The sequence below is a fragment of the Bactrocera tryoni genome, unplaced genomic scaffold (genome assembly GCF_016617805.1).
Source record: "Bactrocera tryoni isolate S06 unplaced genomic scaffold, CSIRO_BtryS06_freeze2 scaffold_25, whole genome shotgun sequence".
Lineage (NCBI taxonomy): Eukaryota > Metazoa > Arthropoda > Insecta > Diptera > Tephritidae > Bactrocera > Bactrocera tryoni.
Genome location: NW_024395977.1, coordinates 27386546 through 27405992, shown reverse-complemented (window position 1 = coordinate 27405992; position 19447 = coordinate 27386546). Strand labels below are relative to the sequence as shown.

Genomic DNA, 19447 nt, shown 5'->3' with positions numbered 1-19447 from the left:
ACAAAAACCAAACTCTATAAGTCACTCATTATTCCCGTCCTGATATATGGTGCAGAGGATGGACGTTACGAGTTTTCGAGAGAAGGATTCTGCGAAAGAAGTATGGTCCTTTGCTCGTTGGCCTCGGCGGATATCGCATTCGATAGAAAGATGAGCTATATGAGATATACGATGACATTGACAGAGTTCAGCGAATTAAAAGACAGCGGCTAGATCATGTCGTCTGAATGGACGAAAGCACACCTGCTTAGATAGTATTCCACGCAGTACCCATCGGGGGTGGAAGAGGAAGACCTCCACTCCGTTTAATAGTTAATTTTGATAGGAAGAAAATGTTGTGATTAATTTAGTAATTAATTGAATAACGCTTAGCAAATTAAGAAATTAATAAAATCTGTAATATTAATACTTATCTTATGTCTCCATATACAATATGCAAAAACGATTAACATTATATTATATATACATAGATAACTTATGTAAGTTATTAATACCGTTAAGAAAGTTTCAAGTCCTATGGCAACTTGTACAATTTATTTTACGGCATGAAAAAACAAGTATTTTTAATTTCAAACAACATTAGAAAGTTATTTAGTTGGAAAATCTGGCCAGTAATTGACACTGTATCTATGAGTAGATCCTTCAAATAACCTGTCCAACCAATTACTTAAACCATCCAAAAGATTTTCCTCTAATAAGATTTTTTGCTCGCAGTCCGACTCATCTGAATGAACTTCAACAAATGCCCCTATTTCCGGATCGGTAGTATCTCGCTCAAGATGTTTCTTCATTTTCATTAACCGCTGCAAAAGAAAGAATACATATCTCTTGATAACGTTTACATTAATGTGTACGCTTCGCAATTTTATTTTGTTTTGTTAAAAAATGTAATATGTAATATTGAGTAGCGAAAAAGTCTTTTCGTATTTTGTTAATAGATGTCGTTGCAGTCGTATATCTACAGTGCTACCAATCAAAGTTGAAAAATTAAAAGTTACAGCTGTTCAAAAATTAGCGAAAATAGTCAAGAAATTCGCTATATTTTGAGAGGGAAGAATACAACGCAAGCCACCACTGAAATTTGTGAAGTTTACGGTGGCGATGCCGAATCAGTTCGTGTAGCACAACAATGGTTCGCTCGCTTCGGTTCTGTAAATTTCGATTTCTACTGATGGAATAATGTCTCTAGCGGACAAATGGTACATATCTACTTATTTATTTAATATTATTAATTAATTTATATCCTAATGATATAAGAGAAATAATTAAATTAAAGAGAAAGCTATGACGAAAGTGGCAGCAAACTCGTTGCCCAGCTAATAAATTTATTTTAAATAAAGTGTCTAAAGATCTTAATCGGAAAATTAAAAGGTTTAAAAATAAAAGTTTCGCAAAATATCTTCGGTCCCTAAGCAATGGAAGAAATTCCGACTATTCTCTTTGGAAAAGCTGTAAAAGACTACAAACACCACAAACTCAAGTATGTCCCATTAAAATAAGTGTTGATAACTGGGCCAGAGACGATTCAAAAAAGCGGAAGTATTTTCGGATTATTTAGCCGAAATATTCTCCCCATATGAAACACACGTAGATTATCCCACTGCTAGTCAAGAAAGCGAAGAAATCTCAAGTTGCACAAGCAGTGAACTAAGTGAGGAAATCAAAAATCTGAAAAATAAAAAATCCCCCGGTTACGACCTGATTACTACCGAGGTCCTAAAACAGCTTCCTCAAATAAGTATAGTAAAAATTATCAAAAATATTAACACGGCTTCATCTTAAATACCTGCCAACTTATTTGAAAATTGCTGAAGTTATCATGTTTCCAAAACCAGGAAAACCAGGGTATAAAGTATCTTCTTACATACCCATATCACTTCTACCGATAATATCGGAGCTTTTTGAGAAAATTCTCATAAAACGTACTAGGGCTGCTATATATATTTCTGGTCTAATAATGAAAATAGGAATATTTATCAACGAAAATGGTTTTACTGTTTTTCAAAATATTCTCCATCAAGATTTATACACTTTTGCATGCGCTCAAACCAATTTTCGAAACACTTTTTGCACTCCGATTGAGACACCTCCAAAACATGGTTTTTGAATGCTTCAACAGCATCTTCTGGCGACGAAAATCGTTGACCACGTATTATTTTCTTGATGTGTGGGAATAAAAAGAAGTCATTGGGTGCCAAGTCAGGGCTGTACGGCGGATGACCCAACAATTCGACGTTTTGGCCGGTGAAAAAGGCGCTGGTTTGACCCGATGTGTGAGAGCTCGCATTGTCATGGTCCACAATGATTCGTCTTCTCTTGTTCGTTTTTCGAATTTCTCCGAAGACTTCAGGAAAACAAATGGTGGTGTACCACTCAGAATTGACCGTCCTACGTTGCTTAAGCGGAACAGTCGCCACATGACCAGTTTTGCCGAAGAAACAGGCGACCATTTGCTTCGAAGTGCTTCTTCCACGAACAACTTTCGTTGGATTTGGCTCGCCTTGGAAGACCCACACGGTCGACTGCTGTTTTGTTTCGGGCTCATACGCATAGGTCCATGATTCGTCACCTGTGACGATCTTATAAACGTCTTTTGAAGCACCGCGATCGTATTTCTTCAGCATTTCTTTACACCAATCCACACGAGCCTTTTTTTGAGCGATTGTCAAATTGTGCGGGATCCAACCAGAACAAACCTTTTTTACGGCCAGGTGTTCATGCAATATCGAATGTACGCTGGTGGGAGAAATGCATAGGCATGCCTCTATCTGAAGGTATGTTACATGACGGTCTTGCATTATCAGTTCACGTACGGCATCGATGTTTTCCGGCACTACGGCTGTTTTTGGACGACCTTCACGGAATTCGTCTTTGAGCGAGCGTCGGCCACGATTGAATTCGTTGTACCAGTTTTTCATAGTGCTATAGGATGGTGCTTCATAGCCATACAAAGATTATTGTTCATGATGCACTCTTGTCGTGATAATCCACGTCGAAAGTTGTGAAAAATGATCGCACGAAAATGTTCACGAGTTAATTCCATTTTTTGGCCGAGATTAATTTTTTAATTCCCTATAAATAAAACAATTCACGATTAAATGACAAAACGTTCTGAGTGATGTTATGCTAAAAAATGTCAAACTTTCCAATGGAAATGTCAGATTGCACCTGGCAACACTTAGTGTTGCCTAGGCCAGAAATATATATAGCAACCTCCATATCAGTAAAATCATTGAACGAAAAACCATAACTCCAGCACATCAGTCTGGGTTTCGAGCCAACCATTCTACGATTGATCAACTCCACAGGATTACACACATTATTGAAAAAGCCTTTGAGAAAAAAAAATTCTGTTCTGCTGTGTTTTTGGATGTTGAAAAAGCGTTTGATAAAGTTTGTCACAAAGGACTGCTTTCGAAACTGAAAATAATTTTACCGAAACACCATTATGACATCATAAAATCGTATTAATCAGATCGCTACTTTCGCGTTAAACAAGGAGGAAAGTATTCTATCCTTAGGGAAATAAAAGCAGGAGTTCCACAAGGTAGTGTGTTGGGCCCTCTTCTTTATATTCTATTCACGCACGACCTGATACCGCGTTGCTTGCTGTTGGTAGTAGTGAACACGAGTCCACTACTAATCTCCAAAAAGCTGTGAATACAGTCCTACAATGGGCAAAGAAATGGCAGGTAAAACTGAATGAAGCTAAGTCTGTACACATTGTTTTCACATACAACAAGATACAGCACTTACCAATTTTCATAGACGGTGCACGAATACCGTACATACTTTAATTCCGCTAAATACTTAGGAATGACGCTTGACTCTAAGCTACGGTGTAAAGTTCACGTAAAAAGCAAACGGAAAGAGCTGGACATGCAACTCAAAAGTTATAATTGGTTAATCGGTAACAAATCAGTGTTATCCATCGAGAAAAAGTTACTTATCTATAAGAAAATACTCCGACCGATATGGAGCTATGGTGCACAACTCTGGCGATGTACTAACGCAAACAATAAGAAAGTCATCCAACAATTTCAAAACAAAATACTAAGACTAATTGTCAAGGCGCCTTGGTATTGTAGATATGCTGATATAGAGCGTGATCTAGTCGTAAAATCAATTAAGGGGGAAGCCTGGTTTAGAGGCTTCAAAGAATCGATTTTTTTGAGGATGTTTTTGGGAAGGAAAGAAATAACTGATTAAAGCGAAATTTCTTGGGTTTATAGTTACATACATATTTAAGCATCAAAAATCGATTTTTGAAGCTTCTAAATCAGGCTCCCCCCTTAACGCAGAAATATTAAAAATTGCAACAGCACATAGTGCAAGATTGCTACAGCATTGTAACGAAGAAGTAGCTATGTTAACTTTTAGAGATGGACCACAAAGACGACTCAAACGCCTCAAACCCTGCGATCTTTCAAATTAGCCAATACTCTCAAAGTAGTTTTGTTTATTTGTAATTATATTCAAGTTGCTTGTTAGTCCTTTCTTTTATTTGAATTAGTTGCAATGTATAAACAAAATAAATAAAGAATTATTATTATAAATATAAAAAAATAAGTTGAAGTTTGATTAGAAATACGAAAAGACTTTTTCGATTTCTAATATACTACTGTGATCAAATTGAAAGGTGAATTTTGTCCATTTCATCTCCTTCAAAGTAATCCCCTCCTCCTACAATACACTTATGCCAACGAATCTTCTAGTCATCATAACACTTAAAAAAATCCTTCGTCGTGATGACCATGTGGCCTTCTTCGATTCAGCTTTTATGTCTTCAATTGAGTCAAAACGGTGTGCTCGGAGTGGTCATGCGAATTTGCTGAGAGGCCAGAAGTTACACGAAGGTAAATTAGGCGAATGCAATGGTTGCGGCACCATATTAGTTGAAAATGTGGCGAAATGATCACGAATAACCAATGCAGTATGAGATGGTGCATTATCGCACTTCTTTGCTCAATAAATTCAGACATAGTAAAAATCGAAGAATTCACAAATAGAGCCTCACAAAACGACGCGTATCTCAAATACTAATGAATATTTTGATGTGAAATTTAGCATGGATGTCACTAACAGCACTACCAACTTACAGAAAAAAAACTCTACCGTTTCGGAACACACGTATTAATTAAAAATTCACCTTTCAATTTGATCACAGATCTATCAATTTTATAAATTCGCTACAAAGAGTAAAGTACTTACCTTTCTATCACTGTTCGTCTCTGGGTGTTTAGCGTGGTACATGCAAAAATATTTTCTGTGACCATTCAAAGCAATTACGGTACCAACACAGTTCCGGGGATTAATCTTAAATGTCTTTGATTCGCACAAAGACAACCTTAGCATTTCAGAATACCATAACAGCCCCTTTTCAATAAGCATATGACCGAATAATAGTGTTTTGGATTTCCGGTAAGGCCAGACAGCTTTGTGAAAAGAAGGAATTAGCTTAGGTCGCGTTTTTATATCGGTAAGTAAAATTATAGTTCTACATCCCGGTTTCAACAACCGAACCATGCCATTATATTTTTCAGCTCTAAGTTCATGTAATTTCAACTCCGGAGGGCTGCGGTTATGCTTCAGAGCTGAAAGAAATCATTTTCAAACATTTAAATAAAATCGTATTTCAAATTAAGTATGTATATACATTTTTACACAGCTAATACTTGGCAATGTGTTTTCAGAAACAAATTTTTACTCTAATTTACAATGCAAATAATTTTGCAAAATATTAACTGAAACGATTCCATTTACTTTGGCGGTCGGGGACTGACAACGAATTCCGGTATAAAATGGGTATGTGCTGATAAGGGATATTCTCCAGAGGAGGAATATTTAAAAATAATGTTGCGAAACCTTATACTTTTTAAAATATTCGCAATTGAAAATTCAAAAACTTGTATAAATAAGGACTGTCCCGTAAAAAATTGACCCTTCGTTTTTCATTAATAACAAGAAAACCAAAGAATTTTTTCAAAGTCTTGTTTTATTTCTTATTAATGAGTTCTATAGAGATTACAAATTACAAATAACATTTAACAAATTTTTATTTTCTGTAAAAATGTCTTACTTTTTTCTTAAGGCCCTTCATTATGTTTTGCACAGTGTTTTCATCGATAGTACCGTACGACCTTCGCCACTTATTTCTAAAATCTTGTAAATTTTTTGCAGTACCTTTACTCTTCCGGAGATTCCATTTCATTAGAGCCCAATATCTCTCAATAGGTCGAAGCTCTGGGCAATTAGGTGGATTCGCTTTTCTTGGAACAATATTGACATTATTGCTTTCATACCACTCCATGGTAGCTGTAGAATAGTGAGAGGTTGCTAAATCAGGCCAGAACATTACAGTACCCTCATGTTCGCGAATAAATGGCAAAAGACGTTTTTAAAGGCACTCGCTAATATAAATTTTTGAATTGATTGTGCCCTGTGTTACAAAAAAACTGCTTCTCAAACCGCAAGTACATATCGCTTGCCAAACCATATACTGCTTGGGAAATTTGGTAATTTTCTTTTCCTCAAATTTTCTCTGTATTTGCTCCTTCTTCATACAGGTATAATATTCTTGCCCCGGTAACTGTTTGAAATCTGCCTTAACGTAGGTTTCGTCGTCCATCACGCAACAGTCAAATTTTGTTAGGTATCCTTCATACAAATTTCGAGCTCGTTTTTGAGCAACCAATTGCTTTTCATCGGAACGATCTGGCACTCCTTGAACTCTATATGTCTTTAGCTTACTATCACTCTTTATCCTTTGTACAGTACTTTTAGAGGTACCTGCTTTAACAGCAACATCTCGTACTGAAGTGTTGGGATTCTTCTTAAAAACTTCCTTCACTCTTTTTGCCAAATTTCCTTCTGCACCTGCTTTTCTACCTGAACTTTTTTTTCGTGTAGTAGGTACACCCTTTTTGTAATTCGAAACAACCCTTTTAACAGTACTTTCCGATGCTCCAGTTTTTTTTAGCTATAACTGAATATTTTAATTCTGGATTTTCCAGGTAAGTGGACAAAACCAATTCGCGCACTTTTTCTTGATAGCTAGACATCTTAATAGTTTGAAGTGTTGACACCAAATGTTATACATTTTGTTAATCGTCAGATTATAGAGAAAAAAACAAGTCCCCATTGAGACTAATGCCATAAACAGTTACGTCATAATCTTAAGGAATAAAAGGGTCAATTTTTTACGGGACAGTCCTTAACACATGTCACAATGTTTAACTCAATTTTTTAACATTTTTCACTTTACATATTTTCGTATGGTATATTCAAATACACACTTTAAATATTGCAATAAGCTCACATTTCACTTTTATTTTGTGTTTTTTTAGATAAATTAGTTAATGTAAAAATCTCTTAACACACTCATAGTTGAAAACGTTAGAAGGTTTACAGTTATGAGGAAACGAGCGTTGCCACATCTTAGAAACCAAATATTGTACTTTCGCGTGATTTTTTTTCTGCGTTGGTTTCCTTTGGTCGCACTCTAAAAATATAACCTTATTCGAACCAATGCCCGGTGTGACTGAAGCACTTTCGTGTCCTTTCTGAATTATCGGCTATTGGCCGCGCTCTAAAGGTAGTAGTCTGGTAATTTATGCCTATTTTCATGATTTCTTTGGAGAGTGGCTTTTTACAGGAAAATAAAAACGTATTATCTTGAATTTTTAAAGGTTTTTATTTACATATTGAAAAATTTATTTGAAAAAATTGAATACTTTATTACTATTATTATTGTCACTCGAAGTTGGAACCTCAAAAAAAATGCACGTGGGTGGCCCGGGTGATTTTGGCTCTTGATGTTATCTGAAATTAAATATTCTTGATTATACTTAATCTATAGACATGTCATTCTGGTCGGAACTACTGACTTCTCAAGACATTGTACCTTCAAATTAAGCAAAAAAAAAAATTCGATTTTTTGAACCCAAGTTACCAGACTAAATAATTTTACCTAAATAATTTTTTGGTCCAGCCAATACTCGGGGTAACCCATAACATAAATACATATTTATATAAATATATAAATAAAAAAAATTCATATGCAAGGATAGAGTGTTTATACTCATTTGAAATATAATCTATAAGCCCGTTTTTTATTTCTAATAACCAATGCCCGGTACAAAACAAAAACGGCTAACCTCGAAAGAACTAAGTTTGCTAAATAAAGAAAGAGAAATTTTAGCGAAAAAGAGAATTTCAGCGAACTGCTCATATGTGATAATTATCATTTGACAGCGATCCATTTCCTGATAATTGTTAGCACATTAATGATGTATATTACGAGTGTAAAAGGGAATTTTTTTAATGAATACCAGCAAAGAGAATACAATTGCATAATAATTTAGTTTTTTTTAGTAAAGGCGAAAATTTATAATAAGTAGTGTTTATGGTTAGGATACTGAAATAACTTACCACTGGTAATTTTGATTTCGTCGATTCCGTACCAGTAATTTTAATATCAAAGATGCACCACGGTTTGGAAAGTGAAATGAAGATATTATCGATAAAACAATAATAATCGCTGTGTCTAATCATTATGGAAGAACTACCTGGGTTAAAGTTTTGAATAGTATCCCCCGATTTCAGCGGTAAAATTAGTACGTACGGATAGGAGAGTTCATATATGTTTTTGAGATATTTGCATTTGAAGTTTAAAAAGTCAACTATTTATAATGCGTATTTCTCCTATTTTTACACTTATATTTTTAACTTTTATATCCACCAACACTTCGTATCCACCGATTTATTTTATATTAAATTGTGCGAAACACAATAACAAAAGGGTTGCATTCTAACAAATAATCAGTGTTACCTTATCTACATATTTTACAAAAGAAATAAAGAAAACACAATGGCAGGAAATAAATAACACATTATTAGTTTTTCGCACAGAACTCCTTTCTGCCTTGTAGGTTTTCGGCCGCCCTTCGAAAAATAAACTCTGGTCAGTCCAACACCGGGGTGTTCATACTGTATATTTTTGGCATAGAAATTCTCTCTGCACTGCTGACCTTCGGCTGCGCTTCAAAAAAATAACCCTGGTCGAACCAACACCTGGGCTTTTTGAGTTCTTTCGCATTGAACTCATTTTTATACTATTAAAGGCTTAAAGCATTTTGCTACCTACTTTACAAAATAAAGTGACATCAATTTTCAAATATCAAAAGAAAAAGCGATAGAAGTAGACACAAAGAAGTTTTCTGACGCATTCCCAATGGTGGCATGATTCTTTCTTAGTGTATAATTGTATGTCATAAACACAGTAACTGCCGTATAATAAACACAGCTTTTGAAAAGTCAGTCTTTGGTTTACGATTATTAATTGTGTATAGTACTGCGGAAATATCATTACAGATTCGCTTATTCTTCTCTAAAACCAATAGTAAATTTCGATTGTCTTTTTCATTCAAAAGTGCAAGCGCTTTTTCTAATAGTAAATACTATATGTGGCAATGTGGTTTTGTCTCGATTTGTGACTGAATGGATGGAACATAGATACATTATTTTATACCCAAATCCAATCGGTAGTGCTCTAAATGCAAATCGACCATTGTGCCTATGGACACCTATGAAATTTTTTAGTCATCGACGGCCGTCCTCTTTTTGCGATCCAGTCCCACAGTGAAGACCATGTCATCTTTTGCCGTCGTCTATCCTCGAAATAGTTGTTAAAGCCAATTTTTGGAACAGCCTTCAATGCGCGTAGCTATTAATTTTTAATGTCTTTAGTTGACACAAAACGGTTTCCCCGTAATGGTCGTTTGAGTTTGCTGAATAGCCAGGAGTCACAAGGAGCTAAATTATGTGAATCTTGGTGCAAAAATCAAGAGTTGTAGTCCCATAATCGCACCTATTTTTACGAATAGCTTAGCGCAAATGACGCATAACACTCATTTAGTATTCCTTGTTGACAGTTTGGCCGGTCGGAAGAAATTTGGAGTGCACCACCCCTCGATAATCAGAGAAAACTGCCAACATAACCTTGTTTTTTGACCTGCTCTGACGTATTTTTCCGGCTCCAATTTTGCTGAATTGTCCTCCAGTAAAAACTCAATAATGACAGGATAAATAAAGAAAATCGGACCCTTATGCCACATAGGGGATGGGCATAGGATAATATTCATTCACTGTCTTCAAAATGGAAAAACTATTTATAGCGGCAAAATCAAAAATTAATGAATAAATGAAACAATGGGTTTCGATCTTCCTCTTCCGCCGTCTTCTCTAGACCTGCTCACCAGTGTCTATTTCCTAATCTCAGACCTCAAAAGAATACTCGTTCTAAAAAAAGGGGGAAATACTTTAAGGTGTAAAACCAATCATATAGAGTAAAGCCAGCCTGATGTTCGAAAATCCTGATATTAATTATATAGGGGATAGGCTAAGTTTTCGCTCAAATTTATTTATTTTAGGCGATAGGATACGCTGTTATAAATAAAACACGCTCTCTTCTTTTCATTGGGATAACTCACATATTGGCTGACATATGAATCACCACGAAGTTTGAAAATCTTTATATTAAGTATTTGGGGTTAAGGGTTCGTTTGTGACATATAGATATACCATTATCAAAGAAGGATCATCCCTCAATTTCAGTTATCACACATTAACCGACATCAAAAGTCAACTATCGGTACCTGGGTTTAATCATTCGGTACCTATGGGCTTGAACAGTTTTTATTGAACTTAAACAATTTTTGGTCATACTCGTAACGTGGCACACATGTAGACATTTTTTGTGCAAAGTTTTATCATAGTCTAAGAGCCCGTGACATCCAGACATTCGACATTTTATAAAAGCTGAAAGTTTGCTGAAGTATGCTTTGAACATAGGTAAGAACGATGGCAAAATGTGAAATTCGAGTCATCGTGGCTTTGGGAGGTAGCGGGTGGGACATGTGCATAAAATAACAGCCAACTTTCGTTATTTTATAAAGCATAATTTTTTAATATATTATTCGGAATAACATTACAAACCATCTTATTCATTGCCAGACACTTTTTATGGTGGCAATCCCTTGCCAGACACCCTAAAACTTTAATAAATTTTAATTCTACTTTCGTTATAGTATAAAAGTTAAAATTTATATATGTTATTTGGGTGACTATTAGAAGATGTTTTCTCAGTTGCCAGACAGTTTCGACAGTTCCTCCCTGGCCCAGACAAACATATTGGGTCCCTATACAAAGGGTATAGGTGCGAGCGCGAGGCAATATACAATCGTATAGGTGCGAGAGAGATAGCGCGTTAGGTCTTCACTGCGCGAGTTATTTTTTACATAGAGTAAAAAAGAGTGGAGGATGGAGTCATGTGTAGAAGTTCACGCAAGTGAGGAAAGTTCTCTGATCGCCATTCACTTGGGAGTGGCCAGAAACGATTCTTTTACACATGGCTCAAGCAGCTCACTACTTCCGGTCTTTGACCAAGTATCCTTTGGGTAGCCTAAGAACATCCGTTCGAAGGCGAGCTAAAGTGAGAAGGCGAAACATTCCCTACAAGGGTTGTGCGCTGGGTTTGGGACCCGCCACGTAAAAAACACCCCCAGTGAAGAGCTACACCCAGCCTCGAATGAGAGACCCCCCTTTTGATTGGCGCGCTGTTGTTAACTCGGCTATAATCGCTTAAGCGGTTTCTACGCCAATTAAGAAGAAGAAGAAAAAAGAGTCAAAAGAATATATTTTGAGCAGTACCGAAATGTGTAAGTTAACTGCCGACGTCAACTATCCCCAATAGGAAATATTCCAGACGTTTAGTCAGCAGAAACAAACAAGTGGGAACAACATCCGCCATGCGCCGCAAGTCAGCAGAAACAAACAATTGGGAACAACATCCGCTATGCGCCGCATAAGCGAACGTTAAACAAAAGTGCTAACGCAAGTAGATTTAGGCAATATTAAGAATATGTTTAATTGTAAATTAAGTTTAGTTGTTATTTGGATTTTAAACAATAAAGGTCAATTTGACCACAAAAATATTTTTTTACGACTTTGTAACTAATAAGTCGTTAATTGGCGCCCGAGCCTAAAAGCAGCTGAATTTAAATTCCTTACCCACGCTTGAGGAAGGAAGGTGAGCCACTTGGAGCAAGACGGTGATCCAGTAGTATCCAGAAGGAAAAAATGACCAAATCATCATTGTCAGCCGCCATGAAGCTGATCATAATGTAAGAAATAGGTTAAGATTGTGAAAAATTGTAGAAACCAAATTAAGTTAAAAGAATTCAAAAGTTTAAAAGAGTGAATATATATGTATTTCCATTTAATATCCTTCAAAACAAAAATTGTTTTAAAATTGTGAAAGTTTTTAAAAAAGAATCAAATGAATTGTTATACAAAAAGGAAATATATTTTTCTCTTCCTCTCACGAAAATTAGTAAAAATTAAGTTTATATTAAGCAAATTTAACAATAATACAAAATCGTTCATAATATAAACAAATCAAATAAAATAAGGCTTGTACAGCCTATAAAAAAAAATATTTTTAAATATAAAAATAACATTAATTATCTCTGCGATTCCGTAGCCAACTCAGGAGTTGAATGGCTAACCCAAACAACCTTATTAGGCCATCATTGCCAGGGAATGCTGCTCCCACTGCTACAGCAGGACCTTCGGCTCCGGCTAACCAAATTTCGCCAGAATTGGCAAACATAATTAAAACTATGGTAGCCCAAGCCCTAGAAACGAATGGACCCAACTTAGTTCAAAGTGTCCTTAATAACGCAACAAATCCCATAGTAACCGATCAGACAATAGACGTACAATTTCAGAATAACATGAGCGAGACGGATAAAATACCAGATGTAGTACGCTCATTACGAGAATTTTCAGGAAACGCTTCAGAGTTTAGCTCCTGGAAAAAAAGCGTAGAACGCATTTTGAGGATATACGAACCCTCAAAAGGCACTCCGCGCTATTTCGGTATTTTAAATGTAATACGAAACAAAATAATCGGAAAGGCGGATATTGCACTAGAGTCCTATAACTCACCATTGGACTGGACAGCAATCTCTCGCTGTTTAACTACTCATTACGCCAAAAAACGGGACATAGGTACGCTAGAATACCAAATGACTTGCCTCATACAAGGTAGACTGACAGTGACACAAAATAGGCTGCATGGAAGTTGGAGAAGAAGCAGTACAGTTGTTGACAGAAAATTATCGTTCAAAGGCCCTCGATACTTTTGTCAGAGGACTTTCAGGCGATCTACCTAGGCTTCTCGGTATTAAAGAACCAAAGATCTTACCTGAAGCCCTACACCTATGCCTAAAGCTCGAAAACCAGAATTTTAGAAACTACCACGCAAATAATCAATTTTTTAATGCGCCGTCAACATCTCGACAACAGGGCTTTACCCAACAAAATTCACGACAACATTTTACCCAACCAAGATACTCCCAACCACAAAACCAACAAGTTTCACAGACAAAATTCCATCCTGAACTAGCTTATCTACCGCAACCTTTGACAAATCCTAACCCATACAACTATCAACGCGCACAACAAAATTATTACCCACCTAATATTCAGAATTCTATAAACCAGAACCCAAATCAATTTAATCAGCAATATAACCAACAAACCCATACTCCACCAAGACCTCCTAAACCACCTCAACCCATGGACGTAGACGTGAGCCTGCGGACAAACGCGATTAATTATGCAAATAGGCCAAATTATTGGTAAGCGACCTGTAAGTGCATCCAATAAAAATGAAATTCAACCAAAAGTGCAAAGAAACTTTCACTTGAATTCAACCCCAGATCCATATAATGAACAGAATTACCAAGATAATCAGTACAATTACGACTATCAGGACAACGAATATAATCACGACAATAACTCAACACAGGACGATGGAAATGAACACTCTTTAGACCTGACAGACGTACATTTTTTAGATTAAACAGCTCTTCGTTGCCATATTTCAGATGCAAAACGAAGAGCGGACAAATCTTAAAAATATTGGTTGACACTGGTTCCAACAAGAACTATATTCAATCAAGTTTAGTAAAAAATCCCAAAGAAAATGATAACCCTTTTTATGCAAATTCCGTATGTGGTAAAATAAAAATTACGCACCACGCACTTCTAAATCTTTTCAATATCAAAGAATGCAATTTAAAATTTTTCCTACTACCAACTCTCACCACTTTTCATGCCATACTAGGAAACGATAGTTTAAAACAACTTTCAGCAATTATCCACACTAAAGATAATTTTATGGTCGTAGCAAACAAACATAAAATCCAACTCCAACAATACACAGCACAGGATTTAAACTCAATACAAATACGTGACGAACATATGAATGAATTAGAAAAAATCGAAATTATACGACTTGTACAGAAACACCGGAATTTATTTTCAGACCCGAATGAGAAATTGACGTATACAACAAAAGTAGTAGCCGATATACGTACAAATCCAGATACACCCATTTATTCCAAATCATATCCATATCCTATTAGTCTTAAACAGGAAGTAGAGAAACAAATAAATAAATTATTAGAAGACGGCATCATCAGACAATCACGATCACCATACAATTCCCCAGTATGGGTCGTCCCGAAGAAAGACGACGCATCAGGTGAAAAAAAATTCAGACTGGTAATCGACTACAGGAAACTGAATACGGTTACAATTGCAGACAGGTACCCGATACCAGAGATAAATGAGGTACTGTCCCAACTAGGAGAAAACCGAGTATTTTTAGTAATCGATTTAATAAGTGGCTTCCATCCAATTCCTCTTAAGGAATCTGACGTGGAAAAGACAGCTTTTTCAGTGAACAATATATGAGTTCACCAGACTTCCCTTTGGCTTAAAGAACGCCCCTGCCATTTTCCAACGGACGTTAGACGATATTCTACGACAACACATAGGCAAAATATGTTATGTATATATAGACGACATAATAATATTTAGCAAAGATGAAGAAACACATTCCCAAAACATAGACACAATTTTCAATACTTTAAATAATGCTAACATGAAAGTGCAAATCCATAAATGCGAATTTTTCAAAAAACAGGTCGAGTTCCTAGGATTTGTAGTTTCCTCCGATGGAATCTCTACAAACCCATCAAAAGTACAATCAATAGTAAATTTTCCTTACCCTCTTACTCTCAAAGACTTGCGATCTTTCCTAGGCTTATCCGGATATTATAGAAGATTTATCAGGGATTATGCCAAGCTCGCAAAGCCACTCACATCCTTACTTCGAGGCGAAGAAGGCAGGATGTCAAAAAATATCTCAAAGAAAACTCACATACATCTGAATGACGAAGCTAAGACAGCGTTTAATAAAATCAAGGCTGCTTTGACTTCAAAAGACGTCATTTTACAATACCCTGACTACAAAAAAGAATTTGAACTAACTGCAGATGCTTCCAAATACGCAATAGGCGCTGTTTTGGAACAAAATGGTAAACCTATAACATTCATTTCAAGGACATTGAGCAAAACCGAGGAGAATTATGCAGTAAACGAAAAGGAAATGCTTGCCATAATTTGGGTACTAAATTCCTTTAGAAATTATCTGTATGGCACGGCAAAAGTAGTAATCCATACGGATCATCAACCTCTCACGTACGCTCTGAGCAACAAAAATAACAATTCAAAGTTAAAGCGCTGGAAAGCAATACTCGAGGAATATAATTATTAAATTAAATATAAACCCGGAAAATCCAATGTGATAGCAGATACACTATCCAGACCTTTCGAAATAAATTCCTTATCAGTTGACACACATTCAGACGAAAGCTCATCTCACAATCTAATCCCAGCTGTAGAGGCACCTATAAATGCTTTTAAAAACCAACTTTGGATCTCAGTAGGACACGAAGAGAGTTATCAGTTCAAAATACCGTTCCAAACGTACCATAGACATATAATCACAAAACCCAATTTTTCTCGGGAAAACCTAATTTCACTTTTAAAACATTACCTAAATCCTTCAGTGATAAATGGCATATTTACCTCTGAAGAGATAATGGGAAAAATACAAGAAATATACCCACTCCATTTCTTTAATTATAAAATCCGATATACCCAAACAAAGGTAGAAGACATACCAAACGAGGACACACAAACTGAAGAGATACTGAAAGAACACAAACAAGCGCACAGAAATAGGGAAGAAAATAAAAAACAACTCATACAAAAGTTGTACTTTCCTAAGATGAGAGCAAAAATAGCAAATATAATAAAGCAATGCAAAATTTGTAAAGAGAACAAATACGACCGCCATCCTAATAAACCACAACTACACGAAACCCCAATTCCCGAATATCCTGGTGAAATAGTCCATATAGATATATTCAATACAGAAAAAAACTGGTACTCACTGCAGTGGATAAATTCTCGAAATATGCCCATAAGTTAGTATAATAGAATCAAAAGCAATAGAAGATATCAGGGAACCATTGCGACAAATACTTTTCGCTTTCGGTGTACCCAAAACAATAGTCATAGACAACGAGAAATCTCTAAATTCATCTTCAATACAATTTATGGTCGAAGATCAACTTGGTATTAGAATTTTTAAAACACCCCCTTACGCGAGCAAAGTTAACGGACAAGTAGAAAGATTTCATTCTACCCTATCTGAAATTATGCGTTGTCTTCAAACTGAACATACCCATCGCTTCTTTCAGGAACTCCTTGACCGTTGCACATACGAGTATAACTACTCCATACACTCTGCTACAGGGAAACGACCAATAGAAACATTTTTTGGTAGACGCATTTCAATAGACCCAGAGCAATACGAGAAAGCAAGACAAGAAAATATCATAACTCTTCAGAAAAGACAAGCAAAAGATTTAGAATTTCACAATAAAACACGAAAGCCAACGAAAACCTACTCTCCTGGGGAAATAATATATGTTAGAATAAACAAACGATTAGGATCTAAGCTCACAGCTAGATATAAAAAAGAAGTTGTGAAAGAGGATAAATCCAGTGTAGTAATCACGGAGAAAGGACGAACGGTACACAAAAGCAACATTAAAACCTAGTTATATTACACCTTCTTTTTTTCCTTTTTTTTCCTTTTTTTTCCTCTTCCAGATTTTTCGTAAATCTGGTGTACGCAGACTTCCAAATAATAGACTACACCAACTCGCAGTTAGCAACATTTAACACAGGACTAACCAAAATTCAAACAGGAAAGTACAGATTAATACATAAAGTCGACCTGGATGCATGCCAGAAAACATTGAATGAAATAAGCAGCATCATTAAGATAAAGATCACTGAAGAAAATCCCCTCCTTCCTATCCTCATTAACGAACTAAACTTAACAGACTTACACTTACTTATTTAAACAGACATAAACCAAGGAGATTTAAAAAATCAATAGATGCACTAGGGACAGTCTGGAAATGGATCGCTGGAAATCCCGACCACGACGCCCTAGTAATTCTAGAAAATCAACTTAACAATATAATAGAAAATAACAATAAACAAGTAATAATTAACAAAATAATTTTTGACAGAATTAACAATATCACCACAATATCAAATAAAATAATAAAATCTTTACAAACGAACGAATAAATACAACACCATTTGGCTCTTGAAATAAAATATAAATTAAAAATTATTAAAGAGGAAATAATTAATATAGATTACGCAATGCATTGGGCAAAGGCCGGCATCGTAAATTCATACATTTTGTCAAATGATGAACTTAGATTAATAAAATCTGTATTTGAAAATAATAATTTTACATTAAATAATATGGAAGACTCACTAGAGCTAGCGAATATAAAAGTCGCCTCAAACAATACAATGATACTTTATATAGTCGGAATACCCGTAACAAATGAGGATATTTGCGACTCAATTTTGATAAAACCAATAAAAATAAGGAAAAATATTAATAAAATCCCCTATGAGGATATAGTTACTTGTAATAATGACAAAGTTTTTGGCGTTAAGAATAAATGTAAGGAACATAATAATAGAAGAATTTGTAGCCGTAGGAATTTAATAGATATTAGTAACACTACTTGCGTCCCTCGACTACTTCGAAGCGAACCAGCGGAATGCACTATAATAAACAATCAGCACATCCCATCAGTAGAGAATATCTCACCTGGCATCATACTACTAAATCAGTACAATGGCACAATAGAGATCGACAACCAAAAGATAAATCTTACTGGATCGTACGCAGTACAATATCACAATTCTACAGTTAGCATTGACGAACAAAAATATACCTTTAGCGAAAAGTTAAGCACCAAACCACTACCCGCAATTCTGCAACCAAATCTCCCTTCAAATAGGGAAGAAGAAATCCTAAGTTTGGAAATGTTGAAAGAACTCCACATGAACAACACCAAACACCTAAAAGCACTACATATAACCCACAGAGCAGCTTTAATCACGAATTTATCTCTTTCAATCATCAGTCTGATATTCGTAGCGGTAATAGTCATCGCATTAGTTCTAAGGGAACTTTTCAAAAGCAAACTGGTAGAACGGTCAAGTTATAACGTAAACGTAAACGTGAATGACCCTAAAGAGTTCACAACATCCGAAACACCACAGTTAACAGAGTCAATAACGCTAGTAAGCCAAATGCAGTAACCCAGTAGAACAAACGGGGACGTTTGTTTTTAGGGGTGGAGGAGTTAACACCAGAAATGTTACAAATAAACCAATAACTGCCGACGTCAACTCTCCCCAATAGGAAATATTCCAGACGTTTAGTCAGCAGAAACAAACAAGTGGGAACAACATCCGCCATGCGACGCAAGTCAGCAGAAACAAACAATTGGGAACAACATCCGCTATGCGCCGCATAAGCGAACGTTAAACAAAAGTGCTAACGCAAGTAGATTTAGGCAATATTAAGAATATGTTTAATTGTAAATAAAGTTTAGTTGTTATTTGGATTTTAAACAATAAAGGTCAATTTGACCACAAATATATTTTTTTACGACTTTGTAACTAATAAGTCGTTAATTTGTACTTTTTATTTATAACTTATTACTTGTTTACTTATTACTAGTTGATAGTTTGTTTAAATACAGATTGTATTATTTGTTTAGGTTTGATTACATATATATTATTTGCTTAAAAACATTTGCTTTGTTTTAAGATAAGGTTGTTGTGGTATTCAAACTCAGGGTTGTTTTGATACTTGTTTGTTTAGGATTGTTTGTTGTAGTGATTGTGCATTTAAATTGTTCCCACTCAATGTTGTTTTGGTGCATTCTGTTTACTGAAACAAAAGGTTTGTTACTATTATAAGGAATATGTTCCTTAACTCGCGCGAAGCTTTTCATTATTGTGCGGTAGATGTTTGTTATTTTGGGTTATAGTTATTTTGTATCAGTATAGTACACACTTGGCTTTTTGTGGTGACACTTTTAATATATAAAGTTTTATTAAAGCATTATAATCACGGAAA

The 19447-nt window shown here is 35.5% G+C and overlaps 1 protein-coding gene across 1 annotated transcript in view; it reads right to left on the bottom strand.

The window, feature by feature from the left end:
* Positions 1-451: 451 nt before the first annotated feature.
* Positions 452-19447, bottom strand: part of LOC120780835 (dnaJ homolog subfamily C member 16) — a 148765-nt gene continuing 129769 nt past the window's right edge. Inside the window, exons 5-6 of the mRNA XM_040113077.1 lie at positions 5212-5594; positions 452-803 (exon numbers count right to left, since the gene is read on the bottom strand). Of these exons, the coding sequence (XP_039969011.1) occupies positions 588-803; positions 5212-5594 (599 nt within the window). The 3' untranslated portion in view covers positions 452-587. The remainder of the gene's footprint in view (positions 804-5211; positions 5595-19447) is intronic.